General features: G+C 37.7%; 1 protein-coding gene across 1 annotated transcript in view; it reads right to left on the bottom strand.

Moving 5' to 3' along the window:
* Nucleotides 1–19,038, bottom strand: part of HOOK1 (hook microtubule tethering protein 1) — a 42,610-nt gene that overhangs the window by 9,175 nt on the left and 14,397 nt on the right. Inside the window, exons 6-18 of the mRNA XM_014598711.3 lie at nt 17,402–17,469; nt 16,221–16,283; nt 13,622–13,705; nt 9,806–9,972; nt 9,066–9,206; nt 6,346–6,547; nt 5,484–5,594; nt 5,042–5,129; nt 4,898–4,958; nt 2,741–2,881; nt 1,895–1,982; nt 1,384–1,418; nt 239–321 (exon numbers count right to left, since the gene is read on the bottom strand). Coding sequence (XP_014454197.2) covers nt 239–321; nt 1,384–1,418; nt 1,895–1,982; nt 2,741–2,881; nt 4,898–4,958; nt 5,042–5,129; nt 5,484–5,594; nt 6,346–6,547; nt 9,066–9,206; nt 9,806–9,972; nt 13,622–13,705; nt 16,221–16,283; nt 17,402–17,469 — 1,332 coding nt within the window. The remainder of the gene's footprint in view (nt 1–238; nt 322–1,383; nt 1,419–1,894; nt 1,983–2,740; nt 2,882–4,897; nt 4,959–5,041; nt 5,130–5,483; nt 5,595–6,345; nt 6,548–9,065; nt 9,207–9,805; nt 9,973–13,621; nt 13,706–16,220; nt 16,284–17,401; nt 17,470–19,038) is intronic.

Below are 19,038 nucleotides of genomic sequence, written 5' to 3'. Positions count from 1 at the left end.
AAATAACTTTTCATCTACTTAATATATGTTTGGTGTAAAATGATCATTACATAACGATATCTAAGACTGGTGTCCCACTATGTTGGACACTATACAAATATCCAGTCAGACTGATGTTTATAATTTCTTTTCCGGGCTTAGAATTTTCATTAATTGATTGTATCTGATGCATCAGATGATTATGATGACAGAAGTACACTGAGGAGCAAATACTATGGACCTGCATGAAGCTACTTACAGTTCTGATTTCCATCTGGCCGGAGTGCTGCAAGAACTGCCTCTTTTTTCTGCAACTCTTCATGGACTTCATTCAGTTTTTCCCTATGGATTCAGAGATTTGATCCAGAGGATAGGTTCATAATGCTATCCCATGCATTCAAACACACATATATACATGCGCACGTGCTAAAAACTGAAAACTTTGTTTGAAGTCTAAAGTAGGAGGATAACTTGATTTAAAAAAGGTGAAACTTTATATGGAGCTACTGTCTCAAGACAGTTAATGCATTTTTTTAAAAGCATTCTGAACTGAGACTTGGTAGGGGGCTGGAGGGGGGGTGGAACAAAAGGCTCATCTAATTCCAGAATGACAGGAGACAATTTCTTTCAGACAGAAACAAGTGATGTTGAGAAATACTTTTTCAGCACGTTGAAATGGATCTGGCAATGCCAAAAAGAGATTTATGATTATAAAAAAAAAACACTGTCTGAAGTCATAACATTAGAACCAAAGCATAGAATTGCTTGTGCTGATGAGCTGTTTAACTTTGAATCTTTCTTCTTTAGTCTGGGGGCAGAAATTACACATAAATCGGTAGAAGTGATCAGAAACCAGTTCAAATCTGGAACACAATAGAAGTTCAGTGTACATAAATTGCTTTCAAAATGGCTGAAACCAGTTTACAATAAGCCTGGGTGGATGTAGTTTCAGACAACTGATTTAGATTAAACCGATTTATTAAATTTCTGTCCCAGATCCCCTCCAGATTCAAGTTAACTTACAGTCCCTAGCATCCCATGTTGGTTTGCACCTCCCCAGCAACCTGCCCCCATAGAAGAGGGGGCAGGCTAACTTTGGCCCAAGCTGTCTGCTCCAGCCAAGCAGGGAGGCGTGCTCTAGCGTGTCCCAGTTTCTGTCTTGGGCCACTGTAGGCACATGGGTGCATTTCCAGAATGAAAAGTGAATGTCTGTTAACTTGGTTATCAGTTCAATCTACATAACTTAGACTAACCAGCAAAGACTGACTTAGGCTTGACTTTCTGTATTTAGCTCTAGAGGCAAGCCTGATCTTTAATAGTGTTTAATTTTATTCACTGCATGGGTTAAAATATTAAATAACAAGTGACAGTTTCTTTTTTGTTAAAAATATCAGTTTTACTTACATCTGTGCTGCTAACGTCTGCTTCAGTTTGCTGGACTATAAAATAAAGAATTAAAATTCAGTTAAACAGCCTGGTCACATGAAAAATGCAACACTACAAATGCAGACAAATGGGAGTCCCACACTTACAAATATTTTTTTTAAATCTTCTTTTCAAAATGTTTATATACACAGACTACATAATAAGAATATATAATAATTAATTATACATAACATATGCATATATAAAGTGTGCGTGTGTGTGTATATGTAAGATTTCTTTTTAAGATCAAATTCAAAAAACAGTTCAATAAAGTCCTACAGGTCTATCATACATTAGCTCAGACTACATCACCACTACCTAATAAAAAACGGTTGTCTTGATGTCACAAGAACTATCAGCACTGTCAGGACCAAAAGGGAGAAAACGCATATTTTCTTTTACAGTCAAAAGAGTTTGACACTAGATCCAAGCATTTGGGCAAAACTGTTAAGAGGTTTCTAAGACTCGAGGAGTCTGGGCTTTCACTTACTCCTTCAGTTTTGGATCCTTGCTCCTGCAAAGTCTTTTGAAGGTCTTCAATCTGCTGCTGCAGCTCGCCGATACGCTCTTTGCTTAGCCTTTCCAGGGAATGAGAAGGGAAGGGGAAAAAAAATGTAATTTGTCTTCTAATAAAAAGGTAAATAACCCACATACATACAAGCCTGTGTTATAATTCTATAACAGATTTATATACATGGAGGGTGCATCTACATGAGATTTTTACTGCACAGTAGTCTAATTAGCTGTTCAGTAAAGGTCTTGCATCTGCACATGCAACCCTATTAGGCTGGAATAAACTAATTTACTTCTCAGCAAGATAGTACTTGGAAACAGTAAATACAAGTACTTTCCTGCTGTGAAGTAAAAAGCTCTGCAGCAGTGCACGTGTAGACACTGCCCCAGATGGCTGGGGTAACAAGGGTGCTTCAGTGCAGGGGCTGCCTGCCAGCTAGTTCTGCACTAAAACTCCCTTGTGCCCCAGCCAGCCCCTCCACAGCACACAGCTGGGGGAGCAGCCCCAAGCTGGCAGGAAGTCGACCCCTTGGGCCTAGAACTTCTTGGAAACTAAATGTGCGTGTGTGAGCGTGTGCATGTGTTGGGGAAGGAGGGTGGTGCGGGGTCTATATTTGACACCACAAGTTACACTACTTTCTAGGCTTGTAGCTTCCTGACTTGCTCACCCACATTATAATGACCACATCAATAATTTTATTAGCCAAGAGGACAGGACAGGTAGCTTCCTTCAAACAGAACAGGATCATAGAAGTTAGTCACACCCATTCCCTCCTAAGGTCAGAGTCTCAGGTTTATTTGCTCTTGTTTAAACTCCATTCACCTTTTTTCTGTTTCTAGTTCATTCACTATCCGATGCTTTTGCTCTAGCTGTTCCTGGAGTTCTACAATACGTTCATTTTCTGATCCTTCTTGTTGCAAAACAAGCATCTTATTTTCATGTTGCAGTCGAATAAACATTTCTCTGTGGTTCAAAAACAAAAAGTCATCATTCTGTGAAGTTTATTTGTATAGTTCTTTCTTCAATTAAAATGTGATTTAAATGGAAGAGCTGGCATTTTGCTTAACTATGATATCAATGTTTTTCATTAAAACCAAGTACCATAATGTGCTGTTCCTTTTAGTAAACACCAAACACATGGGTTTCCCAGAAATGAAATAGGTAGTAAATAATAAGCAGCTATTCAAGGCATGACTTTACTCTCACTGTTCAACGTACAGGCCTAGACCTTACTCACAGTCCAATATTCAAACCCTGTTTGAAGATGGAATTAATTCCATCTTGGTATTTTTATGGTACTCATTACTATAACAGCCAAGTGCTTCACAGACCTTCATCGATTTAACAAAACCTTCAAGGTAAGGTGATTCTTTTATCTCCATTTTAGACATGGGGCTAGGGCACAGAGACGGTGTAGTTGAAAAAATATTCACTTTTGGACGTTCAAATGGAGAAGCTTCAAACCGCGTTTTCTAGAGCACCCAGAAATATGGGCACTTTGTATGTTCAATGCACAGCTCCCACTAACTTCTGTGGAATTGGTGTTCAACATGTAGGTCGCCCCACAGCCAACTCACTTAGAGATGTCCATCCTTTCCTTTCTGTGGCACCAAGTCCCAAACTCTTTGCCAGCAATTCCTCTCTCTACTTCTAATCTACTCGTTTCTGTCTGCTGCTTGTAGATCAGACAGGTTCCTTCTCCACGTTGCTTGGAGTTCAGTGAGAGCAGAGGCAGGATCTATGCCGTTTCAGTGCCCAGTCGCACTACAGCACAACCTGAAGCAGCCGTTACAAGGAACTTACTTGGCCTCGTGACCCTGGACCAGAGCATGCTCAGACATTCTGTGGAAACTGGACATGCAAAACTGCATCCTCACTAAGCACATAGACTTTGGAGATTTTAGCTGCCAAAAGGCAAGTCTTTACCAAGTATGAATGGACAATGATTTTTCAGGAGCTGTCAGCAAGGACAACAAACGGCACATCTTAGATACATTTTTAAGTCCATGTTCCAAATACTAGGGGAGTAGAGCATCTCACTGGATTTGCTGATGTTAAAATGCATATATAATCTTTCCAAAAATGAATCCAGGGAAATATCCACATCACTTTGCATTTTGACTAAAATTCTCAGCCCCTCCCCAAAACAGCCTATGGCATCCACCCAGCCTCTAAAATAGGGGCGAGCAAAATGCGGCCCATCAGGCTGTTCTATCCAGCCCACAGGGCCCCTAAAAATTTAGAAAACTAATATTTATCTGCCCCTGGCTGCCTGTCATGCAGCTCTCAATGGCTTGCCAAAACTCAGTAAGTAACCTTCCACCTGAAATAATTGCCCACCACTGCTTTAAAACTTTAGATCCCATGTTTAACTTCATTATACTTTAAATCAACTAAACATTTTTTCTAATGGAAAGTGTTGGTCACCCTGAACAGGTGGTAGTACAAGCCCTGCCTATAATTCTACTAGACTTCAAGGTATTTTGTTCTTTTAATTTTACATTTACTAAAGGATTATGAGGACACTACCACACTACTTTTCAAACTATATGTCCATTTCTTTTAGAGTAAAATCTTTATTAAAAAGTCACACTAGCTCTTGAAAGAAGAAACTATATAAAAAGGAGGAAGATATTTGATTTGGGTTCTCAGAAGACTATTTTTGTGAAGTTTTATCCTATGTCCTCCCAGACTTTCCCTATGGCCTGTGAAATTTTTTAGTCACTCTTCTTCAGTTTCTTCATCAACAAAATGAGTATTGTTTCTTATTTCTGAGGATTCATTTTTTAACATATTTTAAAGCATTTTGACATCTTTATATGAAAACTATATTATTGTCATGATAAACTTGGACTCGCCTCAAAATTTAGAGCTTGAATCGGGAGAAGCAACAAATACAAAAACTGGTATTTTACCCAACAAATTTTGAGGCAATAAGCGTTTACAAGACAGGAATACAGTTCAAAATTATTTCCTTACCTATATTCCACTGGCAAAATTTCAGCAGCAAGATTTTCATGACTTTTCATAGCAGATGCATCTGAAAGGGCATGACAAATTAGATTCCAGATTATGTAACATATTAAAAAACAAAAAAACCCATCTCTAGATTAAAATAAATACCTGCTTGATTCAAGCGATCTTGCTGCATCTGTGAACATCGAAGCTCTTCATTAGTCTCTTTGAGAGCATCACGCTGTACAATCAGCCTCTAGGGGTAAGAGAAAGAATATATCTGAGATAGAAATGATGTCGAACACAACTGTTTTATGCTAGGGCGTTGTGTCAGTCATAAAACTTTTTTTTGGACAAGAGTTTATTTGGCAGACTTCTGATGATGTCTGAAGTGAAATAACTTGGTATCTACCGAGTTATAGCAGCCAGACTATCAAAGCAATTATATTTCATGCTAAATCTCATCCTTACAGTACCAATACTGCTCTGAAATTATTTTCAGGATGACCAAAGCCTACAAAAAAAAAAAAAAAAAAAATGAACAAAGGATAAGGGGGAGGGAGAGAAAGGTCCTAGTACATTTAAATAAACTCTCACTCATAAAACTTACGTCTTTTTCTTTGATTAAAGCCTCATGTTTTTCTTCTAGTCGCTTCATTTCAAAAGCTACCTTATCAGCTCTTTTGGATTCTTCTGACAGTTTGTTGTGAAGTTCCTGGACCTTATATAAAGGCACGTGAACATTAGAGTCAGTATGTTTCCAGGTTTTTGTTAAAATATTTTTTTAGTGACATGGCATTTTCATGTAGATTGGGAGTGGGGTGGGGAAGAGAAGGTAAAGAGAGACAATGTTACAATAACTCTTGACTCTGACCATACAGGTTTCTTCAGCTGACAGAATCCAGGCAGGACTAGCTAGCTGTATACAAAAAACGTTTCTCCTGCCAGATTCAGACACCATGTGCAGCTCATGTTGGCCAAAATCTATTTCTTTTTTTAAAGACAGGTATAGAGAAAATACATTGAACCAGTCTGGGGATTCTTTAGAAACAAATGGTTGAACATGTCCAAAAATGAAAAGACAACACTTTAAAAAAAATTCTATGCCCATAAATTAATGAGAGGATATCAAATGCAAAAGAACACAGCTGTTTAAAGAAAAAAAAAATCCCTATAGTCCAGAAAAGGACACTTTAAACTACTGGTAAAGGGTGCTTATTGCTATGTACCCGAAGCCAACGCTCAAAGAATAGACTCTGTCCAACTACTTGGACGGAAGAGGAAAAGAGCAGATTGGGAATGAATGGCAGAGATTGAGGATTTCCTTAGGAAAATATCACTAGCTATAAACCTTGAATCCTAAGAACTTTTAACTCAAGCAGACTTACTTTCCCTGTCTTTAACAAGTTTTTATTTAAATAATCAGATATTTTCATTAAAAATGCCATAGGGTAATTGGTATTCTGTTCTACCTGTCTTTTGTATGTTTCTAGTTGAGCACGCGCTGCATTTGCCTTCTTCAGTTCATCCTCCAGGCTCACTGTATTGTGCATATACATCAGGTTGGTATCTTGCAGAGACTTCACTTGTCTGCGAAAATCATTCAGGTCCTCCAGTTTTTTGCGATATGCTTCAACTGTTGCCTCGAGTTTACTTGCCTTATCTGCAACAGTCCTAGAAGAGGAAATATGGATTATAGAAAAAGCTAAATCATTTTTTTCAGACAAAAACAAATGAAAAATGATTAATTCTGCCCTCATTCTCAAACACTGTTCTAATTAGCTGGGGAGAGAAAAAATAAAATGTTCCCATGCAAGTACCTGAGGGTAGAATTAGGTGTTTTACTTAAAGCCAAATGCATTATTTTGAGTTTTTAGCTGCATGTCAAATGGAACAAAGGAACATCCAACTAGGATGGGATCAGGTCTTCTGTGTCACTGCAACCAGTTCCTGCAAGCAATCATTGCTAAAACATGTCCACTCTGAACTTAAACACTAGCACTATGATACAGACAACTAGAAAGACAAAAACCACCCTAAATATGTCAGAAATAAAAGCAAGGGAGATTAAGGCACTGCCAATGGCTGCAGGGATTCAAAACGGGACAGATGTACCACAACTGCACTATGCCCTTTGCTATGAGGTGCATCTTATTCAAGCCAGTAAAATAATGCAACCTGCATCTAGCAGGCTCATTAGTACACGTTTTGCAGGGAATTACGCATTGTTGTAAAATATACAATGTGACCAACAAACAGAAAATGATAATCTAAGAGGCATACAGAAGAAAGTACTCTATGCAAATAAAATTACCTATAAAGGAAAATTAAAGGAGTCCCTTCACTTGGTATCTTAGCACATTAATAATTAGTACAGAAACACTGAAACAATTAAGCTTACCGTAATAAATGTTACATATTAAAGAATCGGAATCTCTTTTATTCCATATTATTTTCTGCATATTAATGGTCTTTTATTCTACATTAATAAGTGAGCTATTATCGGTATAAAAGTGGTTAGACATGGTTACAGTTCTACAATCATGCTAGCATCCTATTTGCTTTGTGTATTTTCTTGGTATCCTGTTCAAATTTATATACAATCAAATGCTTGATCACCTTTTATTAAGTTGTGTTTTATTACAATTTATCTTAAGTAACAAGCCTGAACACACCGTCTAACTGCAATACAGATATAAACACTCATGTTTCATTTTTACTAGGTTTGAGCCTCACACATTTGGACAATTTTATTTTTTTCTGCATTATAAAAAGGCAAATCTTCTTCCTCTTTACCGGCTAGAGAACATTTACATCTATTAATCCTGCTTCCCGTGGAAGCTTTTGCATAAAAACTTCAGGGTTCTGAGCAGTGATTGGGCCAGCACATTTAGGCTGAAATCTTCATAAGTCTTAAGTACATCTAGCCTGTTGCTTACCTTGAACTCAGGTGTCCCCTGAAAGGCAAACCTATTATACCTGAATTTCCCATTGTGGAAATGGGAAGCCTAGTGCATTTTCAAACTTTAATCCCGTTACACCCTGCAGGGGCGTTTAAATCTCCCATCTGGGGAAAACAAAGGAGGCAATCTTATTCTGTATATTGATCCTACTCTGCTCAATAGACACGCAAACACCTTTCATGTTACAGCAACCAAAACACTTGTATGTGTGTGCTCTATTAAGAAGAATCACTAAATTCACTAAACAAAGATGGTGTTTATTTGGGATCTCATGTATAAGGATTATAGGAGTTTTGGAGTGGAAACTAAAATTATCAAAACAAGTTTTATGGGAGGACAGGTGAAGGCAAGGAAGCAGAACAGAGATGCACTTGAACTAAGCCACAAGGGCAGGACCAGTTGCATATAGATGTATATAATTTTAAGTTATAAGTAAATAGTTTAACGTTAATGCTAATTATAACAGTGTGTGTCTGTATTTGCTTGCTCTCTTACTCGCCTCCTTGACACTAATCTGGCCAGCTCAAATTCAACAGGAGTGGAGAGTGCTCTCAGCCCCACTTAGCCCATGGCATGATGATTAAAAATGTTATTCTAGGAAGTGCAAAATATGGCATTCAACTTAGATCAAGAAGATGTGGGACCTAGAACCTGGAATTACCACTTATTGGGAAAATCGTTTAATCACTAGGATGCTAAGCAAAACGTGCTCTATCACCATATTTAATTTTGGTGTCAATGAGACTGTTCCTGCTCATGCATTCAAGAATATGCACAAATTACAAATGTTCCCAGCTACAGCAGAAATCAGAAAGATGTATAAGAAGAATTAGATCCTTTGGTGGCAGTCTTGGATTCCTTCTGAGTATTCTCAGGCAGACAAGTCAAGGCACATCATGGACCACAGAAAGCTTTTTCAGTGACGATGGAGGCCTCCTTCAGGGGCCCATATGAAACTTAAAGAATATGGATTAAAAAATGGAATCTATGATGTTTTGTGGGGCTTTAATGAGTAGCCATTTAGCAACTTAGGCATCCCTAAGGCTTAGCAGAACTGAGGTCCTACAGTTCATCTTCCAGTTTTATTAAGTGTGCTTTTCTTTATGCTTGGTTATGGTAAGAGCTAAAAATCAAGTAATACTGCAAAGAAGTCTCCACCTTTAAATACTGACCCTTGATACTGTCATTGAGAAGCTCCAGTGTGAAGGACAATTATATCTACTACGTACCTAAGAACATCAATTTCATCTTTCAGGGCCCTAGATTCTTCTGCTAGGCACGTCAGTTCATCATTTCTATGCTGCAGCTCAATTAGTTGTTTCTCCAGATCTTCACAGTGTAAACGATAATCATCCTTTGCAGCTTCAAGCCTTTTAAAAGCATAAAAAATTTAGAAATCACATTTTTATCTGTCAATCCTGTCACTAATGTTCTGCCTTCTAAAAAAAACAAAACAAAAACAGCCCAAATGAAATACATAAATATAGAGACCATAAAGTGTCACAGTAGGATACTAATGTATCATATCCATGTGAAACTATGACTAAAACTCGCAGCTTTTGTCTTAATTCCATATTTGAAGGAATGCCCACTTCCTTTAACTGCCCTAAAAACATTATTTCAAAACAGATACAGAACGCTCTCCCCTGACTACCTCATTTCATGAAAGAATTCTTCCTTTTCCCTTCTAACTACCCCATAATATTTTAGGAATATTTTTAGGTTGAAAGGCCTCAAGTGGTCTCAGTATGATAACCAAGGTGGCAAAACCAAGCTGGGTCTTTAAAAATGTATTTTGATCAAGTAAAGGTATAAAGGAGCTTTAAGAAGAAAAAGAGGACTTGGAAGCAGAAAATCCTACAGATTTATAAAAAATGTCCATGACGTTGTCAGTGTTAAGTGTTTTATTATTTGGTTTTGGTCTTCAGGAACATGAAATAGGGTTCAAATTATTTCATTTATTTCATACCTGTAGTTTTCTTCTTGCAGTTGTTCTAGCTGCAACTGTGCATGGAAATACTTTTTTGTGACCATATTGTTTGGATCATCAAAAGAATCATCCAGCTGCTCTAATTTGTGATTCATAACCTCATTTTCAGACATCAGGCTGTTTTTTTCATCTTGAAGGGCAGCCACCTAGTGTGCATAAGATGATATATAACATTATAGGTCCCATCCAGTTGCTGAATAAAACTAAAAAAAATGGAGTGTAAGGTATCATCAAATAATTCATTTGGCACATAAAAGCTGAGCATTTTGAAAATTCAGAAAGTTATTTAAATAAGATATACTAAGACGACAGATGTTTTAGTGCATGAAAATGATGAAGTACTAAAAGAAAGTGTATTTTATATTACTTTTATAATAAAAAACATCTTAAAGGCATGCAGTGTTGTAATAAATAGGGGAAGCAATTGGTATTTCCAGTTTTATTGAGACTGAAATGAAATAAACACGTTAAAACTACTTTGGTAAAACAATACCCACAGAACCTGTACAGAAATACTAATAGTAGGGTGAAGAGTACTCCCTACTTGACCTTTAAATTGATAATACAAAGCAGCATGGCACTAGGTAGCACACTAAAACTGTGCTGTGCGCTCAGCAGTGAATGGTTGTGCAAAAAAAGCAGGTCCGGGAGCCATAAACTAATAAGCGCACACACACAAAAAAAAACCTTAACAGCTTCAGAAAGGCATGCATTTTTGCAATGATGGAACAAAATCTTAATTTGGAGTGTGTTCACAGCTAAGCAAATGAGACCACAATATTATATTAAAATGTTAAGTCTATTAATAGCCATAAAATGGGGGGGAGAGTATTAAAAGTACAGAACCTTTTAGATTTTGTGTTAATTTTAAAATCCTGTCAGAGCATATAACATGTGTTAGTTAACTGGCATTAAACAGACAGAACGCATTCTTTGGGTTACATTTTCCTGAATCATAAAAGAAACCTACCTTCTTTATATTCTTGGAAAATATCAAGGAAGATTGAGACCTTACAAGTGAATTTATTAAAAAATTAGTTTAAATGAGAACTGTCAGTCATTACTATGACTTTCAATACATATACAGCATTTCAGGTGTCAATACTGATAGCAAGTTGGCATACTACAATAAATGATGGAACAATAACAGCTTGTTATTTATCTGTGATCGCACTGTAGGTTACATAATTTTAATCAAAAAGAAATAAAAGAAACAAGTTGTGCTCTCCCTGCTCTTCAGTGAGTGGTGACCTTCAAGGTGCATCTCCTTTTACATCTGGGAAGCCAACTTACCTTATGTGCATTTGTAAAACCTAGACCACATTTGTTTCTTAGCTAATATAATAATTCCTTTACAGGATCCAGAAAGGTGTCAATCAAGGAAAGACATTAACATTTTTATTTTTAAAATATGCTCTTTTATAAACTGTATGTCCTAGGCCTCAAAGAACATCACGTAACTAAAGCTTTCCCCTATCTTCATTTCGTGTCCCTGAAGAATCACACTGACTACATCCTGCTTCACTGTGACTTTGCGTACGGTATGACTGAACCATGGAACAACACAGGACCAGGAATATAAAATACTATTTTAAAACATATTTTAATGAATTTTAGTCCCCACTTGTATGTTTACACTTAACAGCAGACCTTTAAGGACTACTGGGCCATTCTCTCCATCTGTTATGACCAATCAATTATGTGAATTACCATCATTATCCCCTGTAAAAAAGTCTACAGTAGCTCTGTGAAAGCTTTAGATGTCTCAGAATGAAACATGCTAGACACTAAAGTAGAATCATAAAGGGGTATTTGGGATCACAGAAGAAATTCTTACTATAAAGGTACATGCTGAAAATCTTTTTGCCTTACTCCCTGGTGAACACAAAAAGATACAGAGTAGGTGCAGTTACAAGAAAACATTTACTAGAGCATTTCTGGAGAAGTGAGTGGATCATATTTTGAACACTGAACATTTTAAAGGTGAAGGCACTTTCAAGTTTCAGTGACAGCCTCTCGGAAGAAACACAGTTGCAAATAAATCTTAAACCTAGAAAAAGAATGGGAACACTATCTGGTAGAGCAGAGGGATTAGTCAACTCAGCCTGACTTTACTGATGTGCAATCTGAAATTAGGCACATTAGATAAAAAAAATAAGATAAGGGATGGAGCAAGAATAGTATTTTTTACCCTCTGGGAAGAGAAATGACACAAAGCAACTATCCTGTTGTCACTGATAACCTGTTAATAGTTCTAGTAATACTCATGTCCTAATTGAAGTTGAAGTTGTGCAATACCTCAATCTACTTTGCAAAAACACTCCACTTTACATGCGGAGTTCCATCATGGTCATTTCTATATCTCTATCTTTACTGAGACAAATTATCACTGCCTCATGTAAGAATGAGGAATCAATGAGATTCTAATGAATTTCCTAGGCATCTGTCACCTGCAGTTACTGATAAGGAGAAGGATATTAGAGAGATATTTTGTTCTCCCTGTGAGAGTACATTTCAGAATAAAAAAAGGAATTGGCTCTCAGTGAACTAAAAGCATGCACACTTAAAAAGAGTGAACATTTAACTCCTATACAAAAGGCTAAAACAGAAGTTCTAACTTTCGATGGGCAAATTTAAGAAAGGTTTCTTTTCATGTGTAGCTCCTTGCAATTCATTATATTTGAGTTATCTCAAATATAGAAAGTAAAGATACTACACTTGCGGCTGTGGAATGAGATACAGGGAGCCAGATGGGATACAGTGTTATTTTTCTTTATCCCTTTAAACAAAATAAAATAACATTTTTAAAAAATTATTTATTACAGGAAATAGAACTTAAAAAGATAAAAACGTAAACTTTTCTCTTGAATCAAAAAGGACCTAGTAATGTTTGGATGGTTGAAAAAAAATGTCAGCAAGGACCCATTCATTTGAAATTATTTCTAAATAGTTTAGTTAACATATGCAAACTTTCAGACTGGAGCAAACAGGGAAAAATTATTTGATTTCACATACACTTTCCTCTAACTTCTTTTTACTGACAATGCCCTTCAATTTTTCCCTTTAGTGAATGCAATCAGTTACATAATATTAAAAAAAAATCTTTTAATATATTTTCTAAAGAGCTAAATCTATTGATGGCTGAGAAATGGATACTCCCCTCCATCCGCGCTGTTAAGATTTCTATTACGCAAACTATAGTGTTGCAATAATAGCTTGCTACTAGCTGCAAGATATCAAGCTACAAGATACAATGGTAATAAGCTGATGGAGAATAGGTTTCGGTTAGAGATCAGAAGGCAATTATTTTACAGTTAGGGTGGCCAAAATCTGGAACCAACTTCCCAGGGAAGTGCTCCTCGCCCCTACCTTGGGCAAATTCAAGAGGAGGCTGGACGATCACCTGTCTGGGGTCTTGTGAACCCAGCATTCATTCCTGCCTGTGGCAGGGGGTCTGGCTAGATGATCTGTTCAGGTCCCTCCTGATCCTAGCTACTATGAAATTATGCTATTATACCAATAAACATTTCACAGCACAAATTAACAGTTTACTTTCAACAATTATATAGAAGCTGAAAATTTATTTAAAAGTACTATCTTCTAATATAATTGATGCTGCATTTCACATTGATGCTGCATTCCAGAATAAAGTTTTGGCTTTTGCACAAAATGCCCAAGACATATGCAAGAAACATATCTGATTTCTAAAGACATGGTGAATTTTGCCATTGTCTAATAGTCCCTATTAAAGGATGTTCATCACTTCTTTTAGAAAAGTAGCTGCTTGCTTCTTACCTGAAGGTCCAGTTCTTGGCATCTTTGCTTTAATTCCTCTTTTTCTGCAAGTGCTTCCTGCAGGTCTTCCAATGCCCTTTTAAGCTTAAATAGACACATATGTATTAACACAGGTTAGTTTCTTTGTGCTTTACATCCCTGTCTGCTAAATGAGGGATACCTTAGTCTAATTTCCAGCAACATATCTAAGGCCTAAATCCACACAAGGACTTTGGTGGAATGTACGTGCTTAAGTTCAAGACTGCAAACTTCAAAACCCTTGCCTAATCGTTTAGGCACACGAAGTCTGCTGGCATCTAAGTTTTCATCAGTCATATTCCCTAGATAACTCAAGCTGTGCTTCTGTGCATGCCTAGGACTAAGCCTACTGAGACAGGGCTGAGGAACCTGGCAAGAAAGCCCAATGAGGATCCTCAAACTAGATGTTCTTCCACTTACCTTTTCCCATTCCCACCCTCCACCCCAAAGAGACTGGATTATATAGGTAAGGTCAGAACTTCCCTGAAGGGGTATGAACCACGCACAACACTGATAACAAGCATTTTAATTCAAACAAACAAACAAACCAAGAAGTGGTGGAGGTGTTGAACAAGGAACAAACAGTTCTTAGAGCAGAGATCAGAGCTCTTGACCCCTCTTCCAACTGAAGCCCCTACAGACTGGGTGCCAGTCATGCTCTCTTTGTGGTTCATTAACTTGTATGTTCCCAGAACCTCCATTTTTGAAAACGGGTGACTTAGGTATCCAACTCCAATACAGGTTTTGACCTTGGTACCTCCCAGAAGACCAGAATTCAAAGCCAAATTCTACCTGTACTGGGGTTTAAAGACGCACCCCTCTCTTTAGCGTTTGCCACTGGATAACTAAGGCAGCTCTACACTCAGTGTCCTGACCATTACAAACCATTACAAATCTGATTCCAAGGCACCTGAGGCCATTCCTATGTGCACTGCTCTGAGGGACAGAACTGGAAGCAGAGTAGCTGTTGCTGTAGGTGGGCTGATTAATTTGGGAAAGGGATGATTAGCACTGTCACTCAGGTGTGCAATTTAGCCTTCCCTCAGTGCCCCATGGCAGTGGCTATACTTTTTCCAATTCAGAGGGCAAAATACCTGGACCACTGCTGTATCCTTGAGGGCACCTCTCTCAGGAATAGAGAGTTTGCCTCGTAAAAGTGACTTCAGTCTTCCCTTGGTTTGCCTAGGTTACTTAGATGCACAACTCAGGGCGGTGAATTCCACTCTAAGAGCTAGCTGCCCAACGGTTAGGTGTTGCTGTGCTTAATGTTTGTTGTAATACTTAAGCCTGTCAAGGATATAGCCTGAAGCAACTTGCCCTAGGCCATCAAGAGTCTGAGAGAGAACAGGAAAGTAAAACATTGTTGCCAAAGTGCAAGAATATTTCCCAGGCCACCAGACAATCATCCTGAAATATAGAAAACCAATACTGTATGGGGCATACCATTAACTTCCTTGAAGGAGTAAGTACTTTCAAATAAAGGTAAGTTCACTGAAAGCACAAAGCCCTAGTTTGTTTAGGCTCTCACAGAACTCAAATATTTTCAGGATAACTTTGCACATTTCTGAACTTTTGAAATTTGATGGAATTTGACAGGTGCCGTGCACTTGCACTTTGCTGGTCATGTACTCCTGCAATCTATACACAGGTCTGCGATAACACAAAACAAGGCTCTTGGCATCTTTTAAAAAAACTAAGTGTGTGTGTGTATTGTTTTACACAGTTATTCAATGACCTTTCACACAACAGACCATAGTAAAAAACAAGTTAAATGTATAACTTCCCATCAGTATGTTGTTCTGTCTTTTGTGAAATAAGAACATGGGCATTAATTCTGGTCAACTGCTCTGGAGGTAGCAACAACTGGCTGCATGAAGCAAGAGACAAGCTCATAGTTTGGAGAAAGTACTGAAATTTCCATCATTGGAGATGACGGAATACATATCGATCATCTTGAGGCACAGTACGCCAACACCTTAATTATGAAGCTCTGAATAAGGGCCTTGTCACACATTACACTCAGCACATGTTAACTATACTTAAAATGCTAAGGTCCAAACATTCAAGCAGTAAAATACATGCCAAAGTGCCACCACAGCATACCAAATTAGGACTTTTCTGTCCAAGAGTATCGCTAGATTGTATTTGTTGCTTAACATATGCTGAACTAATATTCAGCTGCTCCATGGAGGCAATATGACCAGGAGACTTCAGTGCAGTGCTGTGGCTGGGACTGACAAGCAGCTGTTTGTTGGTCCTACACCCGGCACTGCACCAAAGCTTGTTCAAGACTCCCATGCAGTGGGATGCCTGGGACAGACAAACAGCTGTCAGTCCCAGCTTTCCCACCCCACTGGAGCCTTGAACCAGCACTGCAATGCACTGGAGTCTTCAATGACTCCAGCACGTAGGACATGTTTTATTTAGATTGCAGTAAACATTACTGTGTGACTGCTCAGAAATTCTTACTCGCAGTAATGCTTACTACAAGTTTTATCATTTACTACTACTACTATTTATTTATTATTATTTACCACAAGCTTATTACTGTGGCTATTATAACAAATGTAAAAGTTATTACCTGTTGCTCCATTTCACCTGATCCATCATTTGTCGCAGAACCCACTATTTCTTTGCTCATCAACTACCAAAAAAATAAAATTAAAGAGTAAAATAATTCAAATGTACATGCTGTAAAACTAGTATCTGTTTGCTAAACAAGATGTTAGATTGCCCCACCCCACTAAACTTCAGTCACTGTTGGTTTTCTATTACTATATTCCTTACATATAACTGTTTAAAGATCATTAGTAGCCAGAATAAGTGCTTTATTATGTTAAAAAATAGGAGTGATAAATTTATGGGTTAAATCCCTACCACAATGAATTTAATGTCAAAAACTCCAATCTGCTTCAAAGGTGTTGGGGGAGGGAAAGGAAGAGAGAGAGAGAGAGCAGTATCACTATTTCAACCAGTGAGTTTGATCATTAGCAGTATTTGTTCACTCAAGGTCAACTGACCCAAGTAATATCAATTAATGTAAAGACCAGAATACTGAGAACTGAAAGACCAGTTTAATTCTTACTAATTCAAATTAAAATACTGGAACTCCATTTGCTACCAGCTAATACATTTTACCTCTGTTCTTTTGGATTAAGAACAAAGCAAAGCAATCACCTACTAATTCTTCCATTATTTGGAAGAAGAGTTCAGTTATCCAAAATATGTTACAAAACAAGATGTAACTCTCCTGATCATATCCACACATAAAAGACTTTGAAGAACTGCTGGTTTCTTATTAGTGACTCTAGAGGTGTCCTGTCTTATATTACTGAATTTATTTTCAGTGCAAGAGGCATGCTGAAACAGCTTCATGTTTTATAAAACTATTAAAGTACAGGGGCTAAAAGTGCAACCAAATGAAAAGAAAACTCAGTGCATCTCTCCTCAGTCCTGATCTGGCAGACAAGTCAGGGCAGCATTCAAGCTCCCTGACTTCCATCTGGTTTTAAGAACCCTGTAAGGACCTATGCACAAACAAGTAAAGATTCCTTAACAGACTATGCTTTGGTCCAGGGGAACAGATAGCACAGAATCATAAGAGGAATGCCCAAGTGAATGTTTCAAGCATCTTTCCAATTTATTTTTACAACTTGAACAGAGGAAAGCAGTAAAGATGGAAGAATGGCAGGACACAAGGTTCTTGTCCTAAATAGTTATATTCAAGCTCTCCTGTTTTAGGCTACGTGAATTACCACTCACCTCTTGAATAGCAGCCATAACAACATGCTGGACAGATTCTTCTAGGGTCATTATGTTTTGTATGTGTTCTGTAACAATGAAAAGATATTTACAGTAATTTATAGTGACATTTATCGTAAATGAGTTACCATCTGCCCTTTTCATATCTGAGACACCAACAAAGAACAAAAAATGTATTTCCTATGGTTTAGCATTGCAGGAAAGTTGTTACCCTTTTTAATTACAGTCCAATGAGGACATGTTTACTTTACATTCATGTTTATAAAATTAAGCTCAATGGACAGGACCACACTGAAGTTTGAAAAAAATTGATGCCTCGAGACAAATTTTACCATGCACATAGTTCACGTATCTTTAAAAGGCAGCTTTTATGTCTATATCAGAAAGAATTTGGTTCTTTGAAGTAACAAATCCAAGAACACCCTAAAAAGGCTTCAGAGTATTAAATTAAAACAAAATTGAAAACAATGACCAGATCTATAAATTGTAAATAAACTTTACAATGCAACCCTTTCCATGAAGGCAGCAAAAGTACAGGTATCAACATATTGCCACTCATGCACAAACAGCTTATGTTGCACACAACAGAAGGCCTGAAAGCTATAACTGAAATTTATAACATTCCACTGCTACCGCCACATAGTTAAACTATTATTCAAGACAGAAGGGTTGTGTTTAAACTCAAGAGCCAGAAAGCTGCTTTAGGCATTTTCAGTGCATTGTGCATATTAAAAATTGTATAACACATAGTCAATTAGAACAATTTAATATTTTGCTTACTATAAATGTTCTCAACTTTACAGTGTGCACAATGGAGTGAAATGTCTTTAAAGTACTTCCATTTTTTAAAGTTTTTCTAACCTGTAGCCTTAAACACTGCTTGGCTTATTTTATATTTCTAGAATGTCTGCTATGAAAAACTTGCAATTGGGGTGGTGCATGAAGTATGGTAGATGAACTGGCATTGCTAATATTAATTCCCAATGCAGGTCTATGCTGCCTTGCCGCCAAAATACTCACTGATTCAAAACGTATGAATTACTCGAGAACATCTTACGTGTTTATTAGGTCTATGTCCGGAGGAGGTTCAGTACCTTCAGAGACTAGAGAAACTGGACCTTTTCAGCCTCCGCAAGAGAAGGTTGAGAGGCGACCTTGTGCCCGCCTATAAGTTCATCACAGGGGCACAGAAGGGAATTGGTGAGTATTTATTCACCAAGGCGCCCCCGGGGGTTACAAGAAATAATGGCCACAAGCTAGCAGAGAGCAGATTTAGATTGGACATTAGGAAGAACTTCTTCACAGTTTGAGTGGCCAGGGTCTGGAACGGGCTCCCAAGGGAGGTGGTGCTCTCCCCTACCCTGGGGGTCTTCAAGAGGAGGTTAGATGAGTATCTAGCTGGGGTCATCCAGACCCAGCATTCTTTCCTGCTTATGCAGGGGGTCGGACTCGATGATCTATTGAGGTCCCTTCCGATCCTAACATCTATGAATCTATGAATCTATCCTATCAAGAATGTCTACTCAACACTCAGGATTTTCTTGTGCCATTCTAAGTGCTTGTAAAGGCATTATTTATTGCACAAAAAGCATTTTTCTCAACACTCCACAGTAAGTTGGAGAGAATTTCAAAAAATT

The sequence above is a fragment of the Alligator mississippiensis genome, chromosome 5, assembly GCF_030867095.1.
Source record: "Alligator mississippiensis isolate rAllMis1 chromosome 5, rAllMis1, whole genome shotgun sequence".
Taxonomy (NCBI): Eukaryota; Metazoa; Chordata; order Crocodylia; family Alligatoridae; genus Alligator; species Alligator mississippiensis.
Note: the sequence above shows the minus strand (reverse complement) of the source record. Positions and strands in the feature narration are given on the sequence as shown.